At 42.4% G+C, this 26,276-nt stretch overlaps 1 protein-coding gene across 1 annotated transcript in view; it reads left to right on the top strand.

Moving 5' to 3' along the window:
- The window catches only part of myo16 (myosin XVI), a 77,809-nt gene extending 60,343 nt beyond the window's left edge, over window positions 1–17,466 (top strand). The window contains exons 30-35 of the mRNA XM_023415898.2: window positions 54–327; window positions 2,439–2,821; window positions 2,938–4,191; window positions 7,335–7,487; window positions 8,278–8,363; window positions 14,029–17,466. Coding sequence (XP_023271666.1) covers window positions 54–327; window positions 2,439–2,821; window positions 2,938–4,191; window positions 7,335–7,487; window positions 8,278–8,363; window positions 14,029–14,199 — 2,321 coding nt within the window. The 3' untranslated portion in view covers window positions 14,200–17,466. The remainder of the gene's footprint in view (window positions 1–53; window positions 328–2,438; window positions 2,822–2,937; window positions 4,192–7,334; window positions 7,488–8,277; window positions 8,364–14,028) is intronic.
- Window positions 17,467–26,276: the final 8,810 nt, after the last annotated feature.

Below are 26,276 nucleotides of genomic sequence, written 5' to 3'. Positions count from 1 at the left end.
TCTCTCTCTCTGATACATCTGATGTTTATCTTCATGTCCTCCTCATGTCTCAGTGGTGCGTGGCTGGCTGGCCAGACAGTGGGTTCATCGCAGGCTGTCGCTACAGCAGAAAGAGGAGTGCAGTGTTCAGCGTTTCCTGCAGGGGGCAGAGGACATGGGGCTACGAACCTATGACCAGTTGGTCATCCAAAATGCATCTGACATCGCACGAGAGAGCGACCGCCAGCGCTGCCATGGCAACAGCCTTCTCAACACCCTTGGCAACAGCCCACCGCTTGGTGAGAGGCCTGAGCCGGTGGGTAAGGAGGAGGATCAGCCTGTCAGGAGGTAAATTAACAAAACACCGTCCCAACTCATACATCAGATGTGAAGGCAAAGACGCATGATCAGAATTGATTAATTAATATTCAAGACATGGGGATGAGCAGTTATTCATTTTTGTCACCATTTGTCTTTTGTATTCATCATGTTATTTTATCTACATTCTTGCCAAATATTTATTTGATCAAAAAGTTTAAGAGTTGTTTGGATGATAAACATCCACCATGCTACTGATTACTTCAAACTAATGCAGCCACTCAAGACTGTAATCTCTCTAAAACAGGGCTTTTATCACTCACTACAATATAATTCATAACACTAAATGTGACGGCCTCATAGTTTACTGTGGAATTATTTAGCCTGCAAAATAACAAACAATCTGCATTCACTGTCATTCACAGGATTTATGACTGGGAAAGAATCATTTGCCTTTATAAATGTGCGCGTGTGTCTTTATTCAAGTGTTTTTGCATGTGTGTGCCTATGACTGCATGGCATGTGTTTGGTGATTAATGATGTCATTGTATCTCCATGCACTGTAGGCTTTTAATTGTAAGCTTCATGATGGATAGTCAGATAATGAGCTGTATAATCAGATTGTATTAGTATTGTGTTGCACCTTTGGAATGTTATCTCCTTATCTCCACCTCACTTCTTTCTAATGTAACGTATCAAGCCTGGAGAAAATGGAATAACCCTGCAGGGCTGAATTAGAGGGGGCACAAAAAAGCTAATAAGAAGCTCTTTAGAGGCGGTCCTAAATCAACGACCTTCATTTTGAAAAGTCACTTTCCTACTTTTTGAAAAATGATGACATTATTTATGGTAATACCTGAATTGTGACTTTGCATTTCAGCTCTCATAAACCTGTAAATGTGTACATATGATATATGTTTAGGCTTTATATGGTATGCTGCATAATAACTGAAATTATTATTTCAATTCCATCTCTGCAGAGGCAAAATCATTTGTGTTGCTCATTGCCACGGTTTCATAATACTGACTTTCATTCCAGGTTGACAATGAGTGGTGACTAGTATGCCAACGCTTCAAGGCTTTGTGACTAAATGAAAAAATAAATATGCATTCAGTTCGATTTTGGAATATTTGTTTTCAAAAAGACATGCAGGCGTTTCATTTGAAAGAATAATCTTTTTGCTTGAAAGCATCATGTTAAAACAAATTAAAGCTTCAAATGGCCTGAAATAAAGTTAAATGTAACTCAGTACAGTGGAAAAGGGGTCATTTGCATATTACTAATTCATTTTAATGAGAAATGTCAACAACTGAAGTCACCACATTGCAATACCTGCAACAGAAATTTTTTAATATTTTTTTAAATATATTTTGATAATTAGATTGACTGTTAACATTAGGATAAAGCGATATACAACTTTAAATATGAAAAGAAGCATACACACATGATTTCTGTATCCTCTATGTGTCCTTGTACATGTAACATCTGCTGCTGGGACAGGAGACAGGAGTGCAGGGAGGCTTCTAACAGGAGGAGGGGTGTCAATAGGCAGACTGGGAGAGGAGTCAGAGTTGCTGTATTGTAGAGGGGATTAATTGACACATACACACTTCTGCACACTTACATACAAATGCACTCACATGCACACATTCATCCAAACTCACCTAATTTCTCAGCAGGTTTTTAAAGTGCCTTCCCCCATTGCTTGCACACATGCTCGCCCCGCCCTCTCTCCCAACCCCCCCACCCTCCCCTTTCAATCACTGAACCAACAGATGGCACACCCAGATTAGTGAAGGAAATATCAAACTGGATGGGATCAAATTACTGCAAAGAGATTAAATTTAAAGCATAATGTATTTGGTCTTTATCCTTTAATTGGCCTCCTTAGCTCATGTTTGTGGAATGACACTTAAAGCAGGGATGTATTAAGTTTGAAGATGTAAATGATATAGTTGACTTAATCAGAAAAACTAATTGTATGGGAAGATGTTGTGTCTGTGGCTAAAGCTTCTGTGCTTCTTTTGTGGAAACCATGAATCAAGCGATGTAGATGGAGATAATACAAATCATCAAACACAACAAAATCAAGATGTTTGATTTAAAGATGAATTCTTTTATTCTTCATACCCATTTGTAGGGGTGTGGAGAAAAGTGGGAAAGTCCACGAGGGCCCTGTCAATGGGGGAAGTCGAGTTTTTCGCCACTTTCGGTCCAGCTCAGTACCCATCCCCCTCGCCATGGAGAGTATGGTCCATTCCTCCGCCAGTCCACCCATCAAGCCAGCCCTGCCGCAGGTAGCTCACACCAGTGAGGACGGGGCAGGCGGGGGAGGTCTTTCATCACCTCGGAAGCAACCTCCTCCAAAACCAAAGAGGGACCCCAACACCCGTCTGAGTGCATCTTATGAAGCAGTTAGTGCCGGGTTGACGATGGCAGCCAAAGAAAGCCCCACTCCAGAGGGCTATGGTTCGCCAGCTGGAAGCCCCCCTAAATCCCAGCTGTCCCCCACAGACCCTGCAGGTATATCACCTCCACTGGTCTTAAGAACACATAACAGATGGTGGTTTGTTATGCTTCAGCGTTGTTGCCTAATGCTTTCTCTCTGTATTTAATTGCTTTATTTGTAATTTCCTCAGCCTTGTCAAAGCCCCGCCCCCACAGTGATGACTACACAACCATGAGGAAGGTGCCACCCCCCAAACCTAAGCGCAGTCCCAACACTAAACTGACGGGCTCGTATGAGGAGATCAATGCTGTAGCACCCCACCTCCACCAGCTGCGCCCCGCTGATGTAAAGCTGGCCTTGCTGTCCCGTGCTGGGGGATTTGGAGGTTTTGGTGGTTTAATGCAGAGGGCAGCATCCATTGATGCCCCACAAGGGGTAGCACTGAGTCTGTACCAGGGTCATGATGAAGAGGATGTGTACATAGAGATGTTGGGCTCTCAGCCGCGGACTCGGAGCCTCCAGGAGCCCCCTGACAGCCCAGAACAGGCTGACTCAGAAGCCGTCTATGAGGAGATGAAGTATTTCCCTCATGATGATGGTGGACCTCCTCCTACTGTAGTTACCAAGGCAGCAAAACTAGAAGCTTTAGGCTTGGGCTTGGTAGGATTAGGGACATCTCCTCCTCAGAGTGGGGAGACCAAACGAACGGCGGCAGGGGTGGCAGCTGGCTTAGACATCGCGCACTCGCAGAGCTTGTCCAGCAGCGGAGTTCCCAAGGCTCAGCATGGCAAAGATGGCAGCTGTGACATCCCTGCTCCCTTCCCCAACTTGCTCCCCCACCGTCCACCTCTCCTGGTGTTTCCCCCTTCACCTGTCACCTGCTCTCCTGCCTCAGATGAGTCACCCCTCACTCCTCTAGAGGTAAAGAAGCTGCCAGTGTTTGAGACAAACCTGAACTATGCTACTGGCCCCGACAGCCCCTTGTCTCCACAGTATGCCCGCCAGAGGGCTGACTCCTCCCCTAGCCTCACTGTCCTCATGCCAGAGAAGAAGTCTACACCTCCACTCACCCCTCCACCGCCACCTCCTCCCCCCAGTGCCCCCCCTCCTCCCTACAGACCTCCTTCACACTTCCCCTTCCCGCCCGAGGCCAGCTTCCTGGCTCTGACACGAGCAGCATCTGTCACCGGCAGCTCGGACTCCCCCAAAACATCCTCACAAAGGGGAGGTGGGGAACCACTGGGGAAGCCACCTCCCTACTCCCCAGTGAAGATGTCTCGTCCTGAGCCTCGCAGAGCGCACTCATGCTCCTCCTCTCCCCTGCTATTCAACCCAGCCAATGGGAGACCACTGACCAGCCCCTTGGATGAACTCAACACTCTGTTCAGCTCTGGACGCAGCCTGCTGAGGAAGTCCACGTCTGGCCGGAAGACGAGAGATGGAGGTCTGTCACTAATGCACATACACACACACACACACACTCACCCGCAGTTACATGCATCTAAAACACTAACGGAGAAAAGATTACAGCACATAAACAGTGTTGAACACTTCAAGAGTCTAAAGTAACTGTTTCTCCTTCCCTTTTCCTCCATTCATTGTTTCCAATTGCATTTGCAGTCATGGGTTAATCCACTTACAGTTGCTGTAACCTGAGTGAGACCAAGACAAGTCACCAATAGGTTAACCTGTTGGTGGGTTGGTATGTTCAGAAGGGGTGGAGACCAAGCTATTTTTTTCATTTTGTAAACGATGTCCCATTCAACTCAGGGGAATGTTTGGGTATTTGTGTGTGTGTGTGTGTGTGTGTGTGCGCGCGCGCGCATTCGTGCGTGCAGGCGTGCGTGCATTTTCATATTTGTGCAGGAGTCCATGTGTCCATTATGTGTTCTATCTACTGTGATGACTTCATGATCAAAGTCTGAGCCTGGTCTGTGCCAGATGATGTATTGGGTACTGGGTGATTACCTTCTGTACAACAAGAGTAGTGTAGGGCTGTACTGTCTGTAAGTAATAACCTCTTGTTTTTGTGTGTGGATCTGTGACAAACATGCCCTGTGTTTGAGTGGTAGGGAAGTGAGATGCACCAACAACTAAAAGCCTTCCTCTTAAATCCCCCCTCTCTACACTGGAAACATCTTACATTAATTCAGCCACACTCTTTGGCCCACTTGAGGCAGCCCATTTGTTAAAGTCTCCAGTGCAGTGCCCTTTGGCTGTTGCAGCTGCCCTGTAACATGTTAGCTAATGAGCTAGCTGGGGTAGTACACTTAGCATTTCACTGCACTTTAAGTATGATCTAGCTGTGTTTCAGCTCAGTGCACTACATGCAGAGCACACACAGTCTCTGACACTGATGCAAAGGTTGACCTTTGCAAAAGGAGGACAAACATATTTGTCTCACCTAGTGAATGAAATGGGCGGGTCCTCAAATCAGAGGTTTTGAACCCACAAGGGATTACTTTGCATTGTTTTTATGAAAGTAAATTTCCCATTGATACCACATACTGAGAAAGCATATGCTCATCAGAGAAGGCATGACTTTGTTGTCCCACTGTGCTTTTGACTGAGCCTCTGTTTCCTCGAAGTGTATTAGTTGTGGTTTGGTTAATAATACATGAGCAGTAGCATGATGAGGGTGTGCATTAAATATTCAACAGCTCACTCATGTTCTGCTGAAGGGAGTGTGACTGACCAGCAGCACAAACAGGCCATCCTGGACAATTATCCAGGAGACTAGTTAGAAAAACAAGTGAAAGTACAAGCTGCTGTTGTCGATAATCAGTCGTCTTTCCAGAGGGTTGTTGTTGTTGTGGAGTTGTGTGATTTGTGTAAGACAGAATTGTGTCATACTTCTATAATTGCACCAAGAGGGGGCAGGTAGCTGAACTCCTTATAAGAGATGGTATGAGAGCAAGTGCACTTGCTGACACATATGCCTCACATGACATCTTGCACTCGACTCCTCGTCGGCACCTGGAACTGCACATGGGAAAGCGCTGGCGTCATGGAAACTGTGTATGTGACAGGGGAACCTGGCACTGGGGTATTTTGAGTGGTCAAAGCGAGGCGGTTCGCTTAGATCAGAGTGCAGAGGGATGCCGATGGGCTTAACAGGATGGCCTACTTCCGTTCCCCCTCGGCTGTTAAATGACTGAGTGTGATACCTGACGCTGTGGGAGTGGCCAGGGGTTACAGTTGCTATCCCAGACATCTCTGTGAAGAGCAGCTGTCTCTCCCTCCTCCTCCTCCCCTTTCTCATCCACAGGGAATGAGAAAACCACAGGAATGCCAGGGGAAGAGGGCAGGTGGTCTTGGCAGGCTTCAGGAAATCACTGTCATGAGACATCTCATGCCTCAGCAGCAACACACAAAATTTAAAAAATTGGATAAAGGTCCAATTCTCTCTCATTATGGTCTTCATTGTACAAACCTGAATACTCACTGTGACTCATTCTTTCACAAGCATGCAACCCTCACATGGACTCTCCCTGTGTCTCTCTCCCTACCTGGCCTTTTGTCCCGCACAAACACACACCTACCCCCCTGGACCTATAGTAGAGTTTGCTAGGTTTATATTTAGGCATCTTGTGACCATGGGTGGACCAGAAGGCACGCATTCTCAGTGTGGGACAGCAGCTGACGAATTCCCATTCACACTCCCACATGCATATGTACCCACAGTCTCTTACTCATTCAGTGTGTGAGGCCTGGGGAGCAGCGACAGGGGCAGAGGCAGGTCATGTGGAGTCACCTTCCCACCAGACGGAGCTGAATGAATACTTTTTAAAAGGCTGGGATAGATGGACAAGCTGGGGTGACACTAAGTGGAACAAGTCAAAATCTAGTATATGGCTGGACTGCATCGTAGGCTATTTGCATTCTGCCTGGGGTCAGCCGGTTTCAGCCCTTTATGTGTTTGCTTCTCTCCCACTCTCTGTCCTCACATATACAGTAGTTAAACACAGCCCAATTCCATATAAATTCTCATTTACATGTTTTTCTGTTGTCACACAATGGAACTAGTATGAAATAGTGACTGAAACACAGTCCATTAAGTCTACATGGTAACCAGCAGTCACTTCAAAGCCATTTCCGAAATGCACCGCTAAAATCCTGATTTTACAACAACAACCTCTTCTGACAAAATCACTATAAACATAAGTAAAGACGATGGCTGTATTTACTTGTAAAATGATTGCTCAGAGATAAACTTTGAATCTCATTCACGTCAGCTAGCATGTGGTCAGTATAGAGAGGTGTATCTGCGGGGGGGGAAGGCCCGACCTCGCACTCATGGGGAAATGCTGGTTTGTCCAAAAAGTCGCTAGATTTCTCACTAGGTGTTTTTTTGGTGGGAAAAAACTAGCTAACGGGGTCTAAAAAGGTGCAACGATAGCAAAGGATAGCAACACTGCTTGTTCGCACCAAATTTTTTGCAAAATTATCATTTAAAGCCGATCAGGAGTTCGCTGTGCCCCACAAGCCCTCTGCTGATACTATGCATGATGGAATCTAATGTCGGGTGTCTACTGCATATGACGTACTGACATGTAGAGTGTTTTCCTCTGGCTATATTCCTCACAGGATTCAATTCTAATATCAATCTGCCAGGGAGGGAAGAATGTGGCTCTGCTCCCACCTCACCATCTCTGCAGCTACAGGACAAAAACGCCAACAACCACTCTCCCCACTCCCCAAGCCCCGGCCCTGTAGAGAACGGCAACCAGATCTCCAACGGTAACAGCCCATTTTTTTGTACATTTGCATTCAGATTTAAAATTTACGTTTTTTTATAGTGATGACTTGCTATGTTGTCAAGGTGGAGATGAGGGTGAAGAAGATAATACAGGTAAAAAAACATCTGTTCAATATTAAAGCAGAGAAAAAACATTACAAGAATGCACGCATATACAGTTACACAGAGAATATCATGTCCAGGTTGAATACATTTTAAATTAAAGGTGTAACACCCAGCTCATATAAAGTTTGCCACAGTCTGTAATAAAAAGTGTGAAGAAGCAACCTTGTTTTTGACAAAATGGGAAATGCCACAATAAACAAAGTTGATAAATCAGCTGCAGCCAAAGAGTGATTACAATATTCCTTAACCTCCTAGGACCTGGCGTCCACATATGTGGACCTCACATTTTGGGTTCTCTAGAGTCTAGACCACAATACTAACTTTTTCTCAACAAGGGCCTGGTAACCACATATGAGGATATTATACTGCCACTCAGTAATCGAAATTTAAAACTAATGTCCTCATATGTGGACATCATTTTTCTCAGGTCCCAATCAGCCTATATAGCAAAGAATAGAGCTCGGGTCTTAGGAGGTTAAACACTCGGGGACCGTCGACTAGTGTCTTTCCTGTGCATTTCCATCTTCATGAGAGAGAAGGTTGTTTCCTGCCATGTGCCAGTGCTTGAAAAGTGAGGTGTCCTTCAGTCTCTACCTGTCTGTGTGTGGGAGGAACTCCAGTCAGATGTCTGTGTTTCATAACGTGCTTTCGATATTGTGTGTTCAGGGTCGATGGAAGAAGACAGTCACAGCAAGTCAAACTCCTCCAGTTCCACCTCTCTACACAGACACATGGACAGCCATCATACTCAGGTAAAGACAAAGACAGTCACTTAAGAGCGCAAACAGACACTCAAGAACACAGTGACATTATGTGTGTGTTATTTTATCACACTTATCATTTCAATTGAATATGCAGAATAAGTGTCCGATGCGTTAAATTAATGGCAACAGGCACCATTTCCTTTTGTTGTGACCTCACTTTCTAACACCTTGTGTAACACACATGAGCTTCTCTTTATTATTTAAAATGGAAGTGGCATGTACATACACACGCTTGCACACATACACCCACACTAACACACAAACACACGATTACAGCACAATCATAGCAGGCCTGTATTTTGTTTTGGTTTTGTTGACATTTTGAGTGGACCGGGAAGTGGCCCCCTTTGAAAAACACATATCACTCATGACATGCAAGCTTTCTCTGGCTCTGTAGACAGGTATACGGTTACAGGATTGAATTTAATGTCTTGCATGCATGCACACAAGCTTACACACACACTCTCATACAGGAATGCATACATGCACACACGTAGACATAAACAGCCTCATTAAATGGGATTGATAAAAGTGGAAAGCATCTTGAACAGGAGAGCCAGAAGAACAAAATGAGACATACCACAAACATGTATGTCAGAAAGCCTTAATCATTTAAAGGTATAAAGATATAGGGCTTCATTAGCTTGATCACACTCACATGGTCGATGCAGCATACAAGATATCCACAGGGAGAGGCAGTCGCAACGGGGAGAAAGCTCTTATGACAGTTATTATGTGCTGTACCTTCACCTCAGGCAAAAACAGAGACTGAGTAGAATTTGTGTTTTATCCACAAAAACCAAAGTCAGATTCTCTGATTAATAGAAAGATCTAACTACATATTATAACTAAAGAGCCAGAACAATCTGAGAACACTCTCTTTTGGCTCTATTCATTCACTCTGTAAATGCTATCCTCAATAGTTGATGTGTAACTGCATCTGCATGTTTATCCCAGGATGCAGCTGTTTCATCCTAACGTGCAAAAGAAAGTTTCACCACACCAAACTTGATTTTGGATTCATCACAGACTGCAGCAGTCAGTGATTGAGTGTCACAGTCAGTAGTGCACGAAGCACAAAAAGGAGCATGGTACGTAGTGTCCCACTTTGGGAGCAGCTCAGAACAGATGAATCATAAGGCACCGCCACTAAAGATGTGAAGGCACACGGTGTACCCGCTTCACAATCCTCCGGTTGACTAAATGTTGTGCCCCTGCTTCCACAGCTCGGGCGAGCTCACCGAATTCATCTTTTTGCAGCTTGTCTATGTGTGTGAGATATAATAGTGACGTGCCAGCACATGTTCTTACAACATTTAAAAAAGAATGACGCACATTCCAGTTGCTAATTTAATAGTCAATTTAATTTAAAGGTGAAGGTTTTTCTCAAATTATGTGAACTACTGGGCTGTTCTCTTGTACCCAAATGACTCTCTCTTTCTCTCCCGCCCCTTGATTCTGATGAGCTCGGCTGTTACTCTTTATCTTCCAGAGGGGACATCTCAACTTTTCTCCATTTGGTGCGGGGGCTGCCCTCTAAAACAGCGAGGGGGTGGGGCAGGGGGGCTCACTGGAGGCCCTGTTCACATGTAGGGATGTGGTGAGTGTATGTCATGCCTCGTGACTCTCCACCCTAATGGCAGTGTTTTTCATAGACCCAGTGTGAGATCATGACAGTAGTGACCTAATGACCTTCATTCATCATTTCAGTTTTGTCTAAGTTCAAAGTAATATTCCACCTAAAGTCTGTTTTTGGAGTGTGAAAGAAAGCTCCTGTAGACTTGAAAGGTGGCTTTAAAGAATTCATGGCAGTGGACAATAGATTTCTCTAGTAGTAAGTGTTTGTGTATTCATGACAGAAAAAAAATATAGAAATATTCTGATCAAATTTACAGTCATTTATATGCGAAGATTCAAATAAAGAAATTGGTCCTTGGGAAAAAAACCTTGAAAACCACTGCTTCTGCAGGGCATCATCTCAGCTTCACCTGCTCCCCTTGTTTACTGTGCTCATCCTTTAGTCACTGGTCTGGAATCAGATGAGCAATCTGCCCTGTCTCCTGTTATGTCAGAGTCAGGGGCAAAAAGTCTGATCCTAGAATCAGTGGCACTACTGCCCACCCCCGTTTTTTTTATCCATTATTTCTGGAGGGAAACTGCAGCTCTTGGGTTCAGCATGACTTTCTGCATCAGCGTATCTGCACACAATCACTGTCAGAACTGAAGACATTGTAGTCTTGCTGTCTCATTTGAGGCCATTAGAATAGTTTGTTTCTTCAGTAAGATGCTTTATGAGACGCTCAATTCAGAAAATCTATGGAGTCAGTTGAGCTTTTTGTAGTGCTGTAGGTTCTTTGAGAAAAGAATACCAGACCAACAGGTATATATCATGTGTGGATGGTTCATTTCAGAATTGAAAGCTTTTATGGCACTTTAAGTTCCATAAAGTTTGAAATTATTTAATAATAATTTGAGAGGATTAGAGGGAGTTCTTTCATAAAGTGTTTTTTTTTTTTTCCATTTCAAGCGACAGTGTGACTGAGCATCTTACATGGAAGTTTTCAAGGCTGCACATGTTGTAGAACTTAATACACGAAATCAAAGAGAAGTGATTGGTGTTGATGATTATTAAGTAAGTGCATATTGTGATGGACAATAGATATTCCTTTTTGGATTAGCATATGCTAATGCACACGCAAGGGAGCATGCATACAAACACTTGGATTAAGTCTGTTCAGCTAAAGACAGCTGCAGTTTTTATTGTTGCTTATTCATCTGCTTGGATTTTATGTTGCTGAATCCATCCCATGAACCCCTTTGTAAACCTTTCTCCCTTTTATTTAGCATCACTGTTGTCACTGGTCCTAACCGAGGGTTGTGCAGCCTTAGTAGTCACTCCAGATCTTCATCCTGATGTGTCTATGTATGTTCACTGTTACAACTGACCATGTAAAGACAGACTTTTATCTTTGCTCCTTTCTTCATTAATTTGGTGTGTTTTCTGGAGCAGGTTCATTATCCTAAATTCATTCAAGAGATGGGAACAACTCTATGACCCAGAATACCTTTCAATTAGCTGCATTCCAGGCTGTGTTTATGCAGGATTAGCAGATCTAATGGGATAAATAAAAAGGAAAGGATGAAGGAAGCAGAAGGGGGTGGATAACTCAGTTAGGAATGAATGGACTGACTTGTTTTGGTTTCTGTAGTCAGTAGTCAACAGCAGTGTAGACTGTTTTGTTTGCTACTCAGAATAACAACACTTAAAGGATGAGGAGGACCGACTGAGAGCCTTAGTTTCTCTGCATGAATCCCTTGTGTTTGCCAGGGTTAAAGCATACGTGTGAATGAAGGTACCACGCCAGTTTCTCTGAAGTCCCTGTGTCACCAACCTATCCAGTCAAGTTTCCAGGAAAGAGCTGACAAATAGTTCATCAGTGACCTCCTACAGCTCTCCCTCTGTGCAGTTCCTCCTTTTCTGGCCATTGCACTCTCTCCTCCAATTCAACAACATTGGCAAATCGGTTTTAGAAATACAAGCTATTTAGTGACTGATTTTTTTAGCTGATTAAAAAAAGTAATGGAACAGGTATAACAGCCCTATACGTTAATAACATGCAGAGGCTACATTGGTGAGAGAGTGTTGTTTGATATACCAGTGAGACAAAAATGAAATCCAGTCTAGTTTGAGTTAGTCGGACAATGTAGATAACCTGCCAGGAAAGTGCACTTGCACATATGTAAGTGGACAACACGATACCTTGCTGAATGACATTGCATTGCATTGAATCAAAAGTTGAGCCAGGTTCAGCTTTTTTACCAGACTCCTCTGCTTTGGCACTCCCGCACTGTCAACTGAGTGGTCCCATTCAAATGAATGACAAAGCTCTTGGCTGTCTATCAACGCAGCCCAAACTGTTTGAAAAATATAATACAATTATGAAGTTTTCTTAATGATCAAAAGTATAGGGACATCCTCGCTCAGTGTGTGTGTGTGTGTGTGTGTGTGTGTGTGTGTGTGTGTGTGTGTGTGTGTGTGTGTGTGTCTTTTGATGTGTCCATGTAAAGTCACACATCGCAGAAGGACGCAGTGTTCCTACTTGTCTACTGTTCCAGTAGCTGGTGTTCCTGGCTGGCGCCAGTGCAGAGAATAGCCTGGCAGGGAGGTGTAAATTATGGATTAGGTCGTTGAGTATTGTGCTTGTGCAGGCAGTCAATATGAGTGTGTGTGTGTGAGAGTGTGTACATATGCAGAGCTGTGTGCATGTGTGTCAAAGTTTAGAATGGCTGGATTATGCATTTATTGGTGTGTGTGAGTGCGCGTGCGCTATATTGCAATGTGTGTATGGAATGCATCACTAAATGTACTGTATGCCTGTTGCATTATATATACTGCTGACTTGATTTAGCTCACTGCTGTAAGTCCAGCAGTCAAAAAACAGAGCAGGGGTTAGGGGAGCAACTGTTACAGGAAACAAATTATGTAAACATTGAATAATAGAATAAAAGTAAAGTTTAATCAGTGTGTATGTAAATTTTACAGGATAAGGCTGGCATTATATTTTCTGTATTTTTCTTCCTGTCAAGCTTTACATCTTCAGTAGGAACCAGTGGGCTCATTAGGTCTGTGGACGGGGTAGGAAAGTCAGAAGGCACTGAGAGACAGAGTAACAAATTTTTCCTTTTGGTGTTTTCTTGACAGCGGGAAAAATGCACTTATCCTTTAAATCTCATCTCTGAGCATGAAGGAGCAGTTTTTTTTGCCCTTTAACAGGCCATCAACTGCCACCATTATAACCTCCAGTTGCTAATCCGATCTGGATCATCAGGGCTCGATCCTGCTGCTGGTGTTACTGACTGAGGGAGATTGGAATTTCTTTCTGATTGATTTACCTGGATATTGACTGGCAGATGATTGATGATTTGCTCAAAAGAGACTGTTGTGCGTGTGTGTGTGTGTGTGTGTGTGTGTGTGTGTGTGTGTGTGTGTGTGTGTGTGTGTGTGTGTGTGAGTGTTCACTTTTGTGTTTAGCTCTGAGTGTCTGTGAGAAAGTAGAAGAGCTACTTTGAGGTCCTCCCCACTGTAATTCAAAAGATCTTCTTGGAGGTGATGTACAGCATGTGGGCTCCAGAGACAGAATATGGAAATGAGTTGCTGTTAAAGCTGTCAGTCAAAGGAGGGATTCCCCCCACTGCTTCCTGCTGTATCAACGGTCTCATGAAATGGCTCTGCGGCCGCCCCGGATTCATCTCTGTGTTGTTCATTAGAATGATTCATGAGAAAAACTGTCCCACTTTAAGAGGAGAAAATCAGCCCACTGATCACACTGACTCCTTCAAGATGATGGATCAGACATCGTGCTCTGTAGGTGGTACTCTCTAATGGAGACAAGATTAGAAGACGATATTTTAAATGTCTTTCATCTGTTTTTAGGGTGATTTTGCAGTGACAAGGAGATAAGAATTTTTTTTTTTTTTGCTTGTCACTCATCTTCTCTCGCTGCTATCTCCGATCACAGCTTGGTCATTTCTGCTTTCTGTCATCTATTTGTCTGTCCGCCGCAGGGGGGGAGGGGTCATTATTCAGTGCATGGTTCAGGTGTAAACATGCTCATGCTCTTTCCTGTCCTCTCTTTCTCCATCTCTCCTCCAGGTGTTCCAGCGGTTACGTCTGTCCACCGGGGATGAGAGCACCGCCCTGGGGGAGCTTCTGCGGTGGCGGCGAGTGCAGTGTGAGGGGCGGGGGGACTGGAAGCACCGTCCATCTCAGTCCCCACCCCTGCCCCCCACGCTGCTCTGGACCAACAGGAAGGCCTCTCCGTGACAGAGGCTGTGTGATGCAGTCACATGTATTGGCTATGAAGTTCCTCTCTCTCTTTCTCTTCAACCACACTGGCACATGCTCTTTACGTTTTTTTTTTTTTGTTTCTTTTTTTGTGGACCAAGTAACCTCAACACCCAGGGACTAGGCTGAAGCTCCAAGCCCCAAAGCATGAGCCGAGTCCCTGGGCCGATGGTCCTGCTCCTCCACCTTTGACCTTGACTGTGGAGGATGATGCCCCAACCTATATGATAGAACCGCATCACTATGTGACGTTGACGAGTGTTATCCATGAAAAATTAATGGAAAACAGAAACAGTAGAGGTTCGTGGGAAGCTGGGGGATATGATCAAATATTTTACTAACAAACAGCCAGAAAAATAATGCAGATGGCAATATTATTCACCTCAGGTCTTCTGAGATAAAATTTATGATGTCCATCGATGGATTAAAAAGCAAAGAACCAGTGTTATCGTGGTAGTTGGATATTAAATGGCCCTCTTAGTTTGTCTGTATCCTAGCCTATCATGATGCACTGCTGCACACAAAGGAGCTCCACCCCAAAACATGGTGCTGATTATACTTGACATGCTGTCCTGTGGTATTCCTGTGAGCACTGGTGTGTGCAGCCCCTGAGTCACAGACCTCTCTAAAGTTTACAAGTCAAGCGACGCCTTCGGACACCTCCAGTTTTTAGCATCAGAGTACTGGCTTAGACATGGGACCTTTTTCAGGTACACAGCTGTCACTTAGCCTCTCACATTTGGGCTGTAAGTGCAACTGCAGCCCTGGCAACATGTGCAACCAGGGTTCAGGGTAACCTCAGTAATATCCCAAGGTGCACTTCTCTCTTCTCCATTGTTACCACCAGCCTTTGAGGAACAAAACCCTCTGGCCAAAATGCAAACTACTGTACTCACCTTTACTATATGAAGGGGATCCAACAAAAAAAAACCTGCTTTGGTTAAAGGCATAAAGGTAAAGCTAAAATAACAAAGCTTTAGCCGTGAGGTATATAGTTCATGTTGTGAACATGAAACTCTGTGCCAAAGTGACACAACTTGTGAAATATATGTCTAAACTAACAAGTATAGTAATAAAAACTGATGTATACTGTCATCCCCATATACTCCAATATGTACAGACTGACATAAATGACCAAATCAAAGCTGTTACTGTGGTTCAGTGATGACCGTCTCTAAATAGATGAACAGAACATGTTGAAAAGAGGGGACAAATAAAAAACAACAGTCTACACTTGAAAAAGTAGCAACTTAACTCTCATTGTGTCTCATCAACATCTGAACAGTTTTATGTGTTCGGTGTTGTTCAGGAGACTGTGCAGAGCTCAGGAACTCGCGCACAGATGAACTCGATTATTGTACAGATTCCTCCATTGAGGGCGAGTCCTCACAGACGCCCACTACCTGCCGTATCCCGTCTTCATCTCCTTTCCTCATTTGACCCCCCACAAACTGTCCCCCCACCGCCAACTTCCTAATGGATCAAACCGGCTCTACGGGTGTTTCCATGGTAACCGCTATGTAAATTGTGACAAGTGGCGTATGTTGTAGCTTTTACTATGGCAGAAAAGCAGAGATTGAACTGAAAGACAAGGAAAGATGAGATAATACTGTCTGTGATGGTTAAACTGAGATTTAAGAATGTCTTGGGTTAGATGCAATGACTAAGGTAAAGAGAAGAGGTTTATTTTAAAATGTGAATATCTTTTTTTCAGAATGATTGTCTATGGCTATGAAATTCTTTATACTCTATTTAATATTATTTGTTTTCCCCCTCTTGATCCTATTGTTATATTCCTTTTAATGCAAGGCAGATGTCTTCATTGTATATGGATGTTTTATTGCACAGTGTTTATGTGGTGTCGTGTTGACTTCTGTAATGGGCTGGGTGTGTCTCGACAAGGTGTTTGATCTTTGAAGATCGGTCTGAATTGTTAGAGCCACAAAGTATCAATAGCTGTAATTGATTTCTCATTCCCACTGATCACCCACAATGTGTCTGATTGATTCAGTCTTACGAATTAGCAGCACCATCACAGGATCGATCTCAGCTGCTGTCGATGCGTGAAGGTGCACAAATATTCAAGAGGAATTAAGAGGAGACCACTGATATTCACAACAGAGATGGCAAATCAGCTGACCTGCATTTTCGACTGACTGGCTGAATGTATAAATGCAAATTTTTATTTCACTGCCTGTGCACATCAATAAACCTGTGTATCTTATTACTGGAACATGCGCCTGTATCTAAAGAGTGTACCTGACTGCTTAATGTAATTATTGTCTTCAAAAGTTATGTATGCAGTTCATTTTTTTCATTTTTTAAAGCAAGTTAATGACAATAAGGTATTGATTTGCTACATAATTCACACCTTGTTTGCTGTGATTGGGGTTGCATGAGTAGTAGTGCATTGCAGAACTACTGTACGTCAGATATTTTCATCATGGTGCGATCCACCCAAGGATTTAACTCCACCTGTGGTCAAACAAAACAGACATGAACCAAGATCAAGTTAGTCAACTTTGCCAATGACAGAGAAAGAGAATTCATAGCCTCTGTGTTGTCCTTCATTATGATCAGGGTTCTGGTTAGTCATGTGCATTATGGGTTTGTGTATAAACATGTTTACTGACATCACGAAATGAGATGATATGTTTGGTATCATTGCTTTTTACGTCGCATGACCACGTGTTGGACCTGGCCCCCTATAACGTGCTCATGCTGAAAAGATTTTTTAATGTGAAGAACTGCTTCCCACTGCACTGTGAATCATTGCACTGTCCCCTGCGTCTCATCTAGACACTCGTCATCTATCCACATCCACCTTCACATATCAGCTCCATAGTATGCAATCCCTTATGACCTAGCTCCCTCTGTCATGAGCATACCAAACTCTGGCAGCCAGATTACTGCCAGTCATCTTTGTTAGTCAGGAATCCTCTGCTCTGAGATCAGCTCTCTGGTGCTACAGCCAGTGCAGAATGGCCATTCTATGGTCCCCAGTCCATGTATAGTTGTCCAGAGAGACACAATATTTTAGCACCTAAACAGAGGTATCTCACTGCCTTTCATAGTGTTGTTTTTTTATTGTAATCTTTCTTTTGTACATGACATACAGTATGTTTTAACCTGCATACATATGTGTTTGTGGAAAGAAAAAGATTGTATGTGATATTTCATAATTATTATGTTCCCAATGTTTTATAAGTACTGTACCTGTACAGCAATAAAGCACAATTGTGTCAATGCCAGTCTTTCTGTGTGAGTGTAAATAAAAAGTAGTTATGTAAATCACGCAGATTTATGAAGTAGTATAAAATGGAAACACAACTAAAGTAGACATGCTTCAAAATGTAAGTACAGTACATGTACAGTGATGTACTAGACTACATTCCACCACAGACTTGGTGTGTTTGTGAGTTTCCAACGAGAGAGCAAAATGAGCAACAGTTGGTCATAGACTTTAATGTGTAACAGCAGGAAGGTGAGAGGCTGATGAACATGAAGTGGACACAGTAGTTCTCACAGAATAGGAAAAAGAACCTTTAGAGAACTCAACCACCATGTCTCTTTACTCAAACGACGTCCCTGTTACTTTGGTTGATGCACATACTTCATTGTACTTAAAGTTTTTATGAGGACTATTTGTTTAATGGAAAGTAGTTCCACTGAAAACCACTGATAGTGAGGTCTTTGGATCAAACAGTATTCCTGAAAGAGATGTCCCTGTTCATTTTTAAATGTCAGCACAAAATTGCATTTACCCCCAATGTAATTCGGTGGAAACACAACTCAAAAATATCCGTGTAGATGCCATGGGTGGGTGAGAAAAATTTGGTTTGATGTATTTTAGGTGAGCCAACCCTTTTAAAGGTTAAACATCTTTGTAAAACCCCATATAATGCCTGAGCAGTGACATTTCCCAGGGTGAGAGGCTGCCCTTTCAGGTATTTACTTACCTGCAGTAGTTTCTGTTCAGAGTCAGGTCAAGACAAGTACAAGTTGTTGTCAAGCACTGTATGTCAGCTGGAACAAATTAACCTCGCCTTTCCACATAAATAATCCACTGTAGTAACTTCGAAGAATGTTTTCCCAAAGTAATCGTTACTGAAAGGCCTCACCTCAGTGTGGGAGTCTGCAACTGAAGTTTATGCGTCAGTGTGTGTCACAGTAAATGGTTTCTACCAGAGGGTGCTGACTCATGTACTGCCAGGTGTGCATAGTAAGTGCTCCAAGATCAAAAACAGAGAGAAAGAGATACACATCTGTAAAGAAAACTAGTTACAGTAAGTCTTCAGGTTACTGTAACAGGACTGAATGAAATGTATCATTTTGGCATGGAAGCTGTGCACATTGGCTGCTAACTGTACTACTTTGGGGTTCTCAGTCGCTTTCCCATCAAACTACTTCCTATGTTAATCTCATGTAACAATGTCAGAACATTGCACACATTAACTCTGAGACATCTCACAAAATTTGATATTTTACCTGTATTTGGTGTTGAAGCTGAATTTAAATGACCACCATTCTCCCTCTCTATTTGCATGTTCTTGCTGTTTTAGAAGTCTGCAGTCAGAACTTGCCATCTCAGGCACTGTCCCCACATACACAGGTATTTTTTTGAAACATAGCTTCTTCTTCTATGCGTTTCAACCTTTTGTTCACTGTAAACTCTGCTTTGGGTCACTAACAATGGACATTTTGCAAAACTCTAGTAAGGGTGAAGACTGTCAGAAACTCAGTTTTCAGTGTTGTTGTGTAGATAGGGATTTTTTGGCTTGTAACGTCATTGTTCGCCTACTAGAACTAGTGGTACCTTTTTTCAGGCATCTGATTGGCCAACATGGCTTTATAGTTATATTGCGCTTGACAGTGTGTTTTGTGTTTTAATGTCGACAGAGATTTTTTTTTTAAGAATGGAGGAGGCAAACCCTATTCTTAATAAATATCCGTGTACGTGTGCACTACGCCTCAGTGTGTACAAGGTAAATAGAACTTCTCAAAAATGATGACATAAATCAGCCCAGTGAGGGTCAGGGCTGTGTGCCAGAAAAGTTAAGGAGACAACCTTTAGTTGACTTTAACCTTCTCTGTGATTGTTCATTTTAAAAGCCAATACAGCTGAATACACAGCTGAGCTGTTGTCATTGACCTGGATGCATGTTTACTTTGTCAGATGACGTACATAATGATTGTATCATTGCAGCGCAGCATGTAGGCCATGATTAAATAACTATTTCATATTTGTTCAGTTGTCTGACAACAGAAAGGGCAAAATATGTAAACTAAAACAGTGAACTCAACTGCGTTAAAAGACAGAAAAGGTGATCACAGTCAATGCAGCCAGTCATACAGCACAACTGTTGTCATTAACTTGTATTTATGTTGATTTTGTCAGACATTGCCATCATAAAATAATGGTTTAGTCAGCTGAACGGAGAGTTTTGTGGTTTGCTAACTGAATAAAGGGTGAAGAAGAAGATGTTTAGCCATTTTTGTTGCTCAGGTATTTCACTATGAACATAGACATCTCTACAGAAATGACCCCACCCACCCACAGGAGGGCTGTTTTTTCATTTATCCCCACCACTAGAAGTGGCACAGGGGCCACTTTGTCATTTATTCCAGGTTGAAAGGTCCACCATTACACAGCAAGAGGGGGTAAATAGCCAAGAGGTAATTTTGACCAAACTGCCCGCTGATGCTACACCAATAAGCCCTTAATCAAACACACAGCCCCTTTCTCTCAGTCTTCCATTTAGGGCACTAAATGTGGTAACCTTTGCCATATAACCTCTGTTTCTCCTGATTCTCTTTGGTCTCCATCACTCCCTCAGGGCTACTTTAGGGAGCCGTTTGTACCCAGGTGTGACTGTGTCTATAAATAGTAGGATGTGTTTTAAGGGTCGAGAAGATAGCTATAAAAGAAGCTGAAGAAAATGATAGAGATGTTATATCTTTCAGTATAACAGCAGCGAAGAACAGCTATTGTAAAAACCCAAAACACATAAGCGAATTTGTAAGGAATGGATGAAAAAGTGCATTTATTTCTGCTAACGTAACCTGTAAATGTTAGCGTGCCCAGCTAAGTATTGAGGCCAAGAGTCAGCATAACATTTTGTGAGCTTATAGCTTATGTTACACAAAGGACTTATGCGTTACTACTCGGATAGCTTGTAAAGATGATCTCTTCAGCACAGCATGGTAGTTTTCTTCATGCTTGTTTTAGCAAAGAGGACAGCAATATGCATTTTAGTAAAGCTCCCCATCAGAATGAAACATACAGTTTTAAAATATTTTTATATTAAACATAATTGTGTGGTTGGGTGTGGTTGCCATTCATTTGCAGGAGAGAGCGGTATGGAGGTGGCTTCTAAGTGCCAGGTGTGTTGATTAGCATAGGTGATGCTTGTTGACTAATCACACTCTCCCTTTAAATGCAATAGCATGCTGAGCCTCAGATAACCGCCACACACGCATACACACACACACACACACACACACACACACACACACACACACAAAAAAAAATCCACGCCAGCCCATTGGGTGTTGTTTGTTGAACATTGTTGTTGGACTTAAGAATGTCTGGTCACACAATAGAGAGTTGTACATGTATGTTGAAAATGTGTATGAGCAGTTGACACATTAAAGGACATTGTCTGTGAGTGGATTGTTTTGTCAGTGTTTGTTCTGGGGGGGCTCACAGTGGCAGCAACACTTGCTAAAGTCATATATAACAGGTACTATGTAACAATAAAGCATCTTGGTTGTACATGGATGCTTCCAAACAGGAATATTTTAGGAAATAACAGTCTCATAATACTGTACGATAATACTAAAGCTAACCAACTATGCTGCAATGTACATACATATTGTCATGGAAGAACACAGGTGTAAATAATACAGTTAACGACAACTGGATTCCATATTGATGCTTTGGTTTCATTGTGCATGCTGGGTCTACATCTACACCTCAGTCTACATAGAAACATGTCAGCTCTTTTGTGCATTGAAACGACGCACAGCTGCCCAAGAAACATTTTGTAGGCAAGTGTCCAATAACTTTTGAACCCCTGCAATTTGGGCCCCCATGCGTTTTATCCCCCACACAGTTCTTTGTATATTGATGTGAACGTACTCAAGTCAAAGCTGAAACTTGTCACTTTAATGGGTTGTTTTTGCTCATGAGAAGCAACACTGTCTTAACAAGTGATTTTTTTTTTTTGGTTGTCCCATTTACAGTACTCTGGACCCCTGCCATTCTGACAAACAAAGAAACTGATGTTTCCAATCATTATTTGCATAACATGTTTGCATCATCGCTTGCTGGAGCAGAGCAGATTGTTATTGTTCCTAGGAAGCACTGAATGCTTGCTCAACAGGGTGGGAGTGTATGGGTGTTTGGAAAGAAGGAACTACTGCATGTGGTTTGGACAATGATAAGGATGAGGCAAGGTATTGATCATATGTCCTTGTTCTGGTTTACAAACCACCTTTACGCATTCACCAGAGACATACTGACATACAGTACTGTTTGTCTTTGTGTCTATATGTTTGAGAGAGAAGCCAGAGAGAGGAAGCAGATGAAAGCTGCAAGAGCTCCTCTATCTGAGACATTTCAAAGGCCATGAAACACGGGAGTAAACACGATTCCCACCTCTATTGATTACTTGAGCACTGGTTGAGGGTTTGTAGGTTTATGTTGACTTATAAACAGCCTGGGGACTGACATGCACCAGCCTGATCGATGTTGTGAGGAAAAGGCATAGGTTAGAAAGGTTGTTCCCTGAGCTATGAGCCCTCACCAGCTTTATGTTAGCCATAGGTTTAAGCTTATACTTGTAACATGCATGAAGGATGGCAGTTCTTTTCCGAGCATTTAAAGGCCCATAATGTCCATCTTTCAACCCTACTTTACTACCTACTCTAACCTCGTGATCCCTTTTACTCCTCCAATTGCCCTCTCTGCTCCTCCTCCTCCACCATTCGGTTTTCACTGTCCTGCTTTGACCCCCGCTGTTGTTTCCTTTTCACCTCTTCACCCATCTCTCACAATGGCACAGGCTTCCGAGTACTGCTCTCTGAGTGTGAAAATCAATAACATCATCTCAACACTGTCTCAATTTTCAATTAACGAGTTTGAGGTCTATCCTTCCAGACACATCCATCACACCAGATCAGCCTTTGAAACATTAGATAAGACACAAACACAATGCAACACTACTCGCAGCAAAAAAAAAGCAAAAGTTTTTAAAGCTGCACTTATTAATATAAAAACAGTACATCCTCAGTGGATCAAGACTATACCTGTGTCCCAATTCAGGGGCCACATCGTTTGGAGGACGCGGCCCACGGAGGTGTGGTCCTTCGTTGCTGTCGTAGACCGCGAAGGCCGAACCAGAATGAGATGGTGTGGTCTACGGAGGACTTTCACTTTACGTCACCATCCGGGCCTGCCCTTACTGTTGCATCGCAAAGCGTGGCTCCTGTTTCCTAGCAACCTTGACAACATGTACCTTTTTTTCACAAAACTTGAGGTTTTAAGACCCAAAACCAACAAAAAAATCAATTAATGCAGCTTTAAGTAAAAAGTAGCGATTGCTCAATCCAAAGTCTTGCATTAAAGGGAAAAGCCTTTTCACTAAGTCTCAGAAGATAAAGTGCTCTGAGGAATGATCCCTTTTCAAAATGGAATAACTAATTTTTTAGGTGTTTCAAGTATAAATATTTGAAATACTGTTGGGTATTTTAAGCTTCATGATAGCCAAAGGTAATAAAAACATTTTTTTTTACTTTCTACTCTGACTAAGGTCAAAACGATCCACAAACACTTCTCATTAGCCCCCATGGTGAGGTAAATATTGTGTCAATAGTTCAACACAAACACACACTCCCAACATACCTGCCATCTAATTTCTTTCCCCAGTCTAAACTACATTAGTATCCAGTAAACTTTCCTGCTATCTGTGTCTTGATGCAAAATCCCAATCATCCCATGCCCACATGCTTTTAGAAAAGCAAAACAAAGTGATAAATCAATGGCAGATCAGTAACAGAAGATGAATCCTGTCTGCTCCTCCCTCCCTGAATCGAGATGGCAGCCACTAAAATTACTGTTTCCATTCCCCTTTTACATAGCAGATCAGCAGACACTGATGCTGTCTTTGATGATAGAGCTAATTAACATGGCAATTAACAAAGCTCTATGCTGCTGACGAGGTAAGATGGATAGAGACACACATTTTCGTTTATAGAGATTCAGGTACGTACACATACAAACAAGTCTGTCAGGTGAGGTCACCAGAGGGGCTCATGGGGGAACAATTAGATGTAATTGTGTCTGTAATGTGGCAACAGACACTGACTTGTGTAGTGCAGATGTCTCAAATATATTAGGAAAAAATGAAAAAGGATAAAATAGACCTGCTCTCAAACAAATATCTGCTCCCATGTTATGTTATATGTGTAGTATTAAAAGGGTGCCAGTTTCTCTACCACTGAGGCAAGGAAATTGACAAAATAATACAAAGATAGGATTCCTGGGAACTCTCTGAAATTATGTCAATAACCTCTGTATCGTTTCCATGGCAACCGGAGGCCCTGTCAGTGCAGCGTAACCACTGTGCTGCAATGCTGCTTTTCTCCCCCTGGGTTTTCTCTCCAAGGACTTGTCTTTGCTGTATGTCATATTTACATTAACAACCCACAAGCAAACATATGGCACTCTGAGCGTTACAGAAGGAAATTCCTCACGCCTTTCCGCTTTGCACTTGCACTCAGTAGGGGCTCATGAAAATACCCATCCATTCCTTGGGTATGCACCTTTTGAAGGTGAGATTAATCATGCATCTCGTGAATTCAGAACTGAGCTTTTTCTGCGGTAAAATCTCAGGTTCATGCAAAATGCTCACGAAGCAATGCAGCCTGATCAAGAGGGAAAATGTCAGATGTTTCTCTGCTTTGTCCTGCGAGCCCCGCCTTTGTGCGGTGGCCAACCCTTCTTCCTTCATTTGTCTCTGCTGTCAGCAGTAAAATGAAAGATTAGAGAAAACCCCAGACCATTTATACACTTAACATCTGGGGGGAGACACAATGAGAAATGTAAAGAAAACACCCTACCATCTTTTTATCCCACATTTATAGATATATGTTTTATTTTAAATGATCTGAGCTCCCCTCACGCCTACCCTCTCCCAATTGAAAATGACAATCAGCACCAGATAGTACTGTAGCACTTTTTAATCAAGTGTTAGTTAACTATCCAATCAACCATTCACCAGCTAATTAAATCTTATAATTGCCCTACTTAAAGAGGTATAACTAATTTAATTAGCATGGTTGGCTCCTCTTTATGGCTTTTTTTTTATTCTAATTTACCTTTGAATCATCTATAGGCCATCTGCATTTATTGTTTGTCAAGAAAATTAAGGATTAAGGCCTGACATGCACACAAAGACACATGCACACACCCACATATCACACAAATCAGTATTCTGGTTGTGTGTGAAAGTGGGAGATACGTTTATGTGTGTATGTGTGCATGGATATATATATATATATATATATATATATATATATATATATATATATATATACTGCTTGAATATGTATGTACAGTACTGTGCAGAGGTTTTAGGTACTTAAAGTGAGGATGCTTTCAAAAACAATAACATTAATAGTTTCTCAGTCAACTTCATACAAAGTGCAGAAAAGAGAAAAAACTAAACCCTTTCCCTTAAACATGCTAACACTGGCAAATATGCACATCCACATTTACACATTGCAGTCCATGACTCCCCTCAACACACTGGCAGTATTGGTACAATATTTGCATACAATACAGAATGGCAGGCGTGCAATTAAATGTCCTGTTTTGTTTGGGGTTTTTTCGATTTAGTCATCCTCCATCCATTCGCTCTCTTTGCACGTGAGGCGTATTTGTGCACTGGCACCATTCCACTTCAAGTTGATGGCTTTCATCTCCTCATCCTATCAGAGTGGTGTAATCCTAATCAGCACATCCCTACTAGATCTGTGTATTAGTATACAGCGGGTGTAGCACAACTTTTTGGTGTGTGCATGTATAATGTGTCTTTGCTTAACACACATGCAGAGACACACTCATACATACACACAAGCTGTGCGCAAGCCTCATCTGATTTCTATCACACTGAGATGCCTGCTCTTTAGTGTATTGGTATGGAGAAAAAAGCCTCAGGATTAAATACTTTGTGTTGGATTTGCTGTATTATCTGCATATAACAATTATAATAAAATCCAACACAAAGATGGAGAGATCAAGTGGTGCTGAGCATTCATGCGAATGTGCTTGAGTTTTAACTGTTGCACTTTTCAGCACTGGCTCTCCACATGGAGATTGCAACCCATCTGGTATTGGGACAGGAGATGGGGGGTTGGGAGTGGAATGAAAATGTGAAAACACATTTCAGATCTACAGTGAATGTGCAATGATTTTATAACCTTTGAGATGTTTGCCTCCTGTTTATTTGAAATATTCAGTATTTGCAGCCCTGAGACTCCCACTTATGTGTGAAAAACCTCAGAAAGAAACAGTAAACTCATTCTTAAACACCACAGTTGGCAGTTGTGTGCATGCTCACTTGCATTGCCAATAAGCACAAGTGTATCTTTATTTCTATATGTCGCAAGCCAGACACTGACAAAACAGCTTATCAAAGAGGATCTCTGTGAATCAAACTTAAGGTGTACAAGGGCTCAATCATGGCCTATTATGACTAACCTGTTTCTGTGTTTTGCCATGGAGGTGAGGACAAGAACGAGGTCGAGCAGTAAGGACGGTACCGTCATGTTATTGGTTAATGTTTACAAGGACCACAAAAGAGAAGTGTAGAGATCATGGCAGTTACAGAAACTAAACTGTGGAACAGGCACGGTCACATTTTAACTTTTTATGCTGTTCCTGTTTTTGAGAAGCCCAACATGTCCTCTAAAATAAACAGTGCATTGTGTTGTTTTCCATTGCCTTGCCATGGTTAGAGACAGGTTGTTGTCTATGGTGAAAGAGAACATAT

The sequence above is a fragment of the Seriola lalandi genome, unplaced genomic scaffold (assembly GCF_002814215.2).
Source record: "Seriola lalandi dorsalis isolate HSWRI2012SDOR001 ecotype SW California unplaced genomic scaffold, Sedor1 jcf7180002054559, whole genome shotgun sequence".
Taxonomy (NCBI): domain Eukaryota; kingdom Metazoa; phylum Chordata; class Actinopteri; order Carangiformes; family Carangidae; genus Seriola; species Seriola lalandi.
This window is presented reverse-complemented; position numbering and strand designations above follow the sequence as displayed.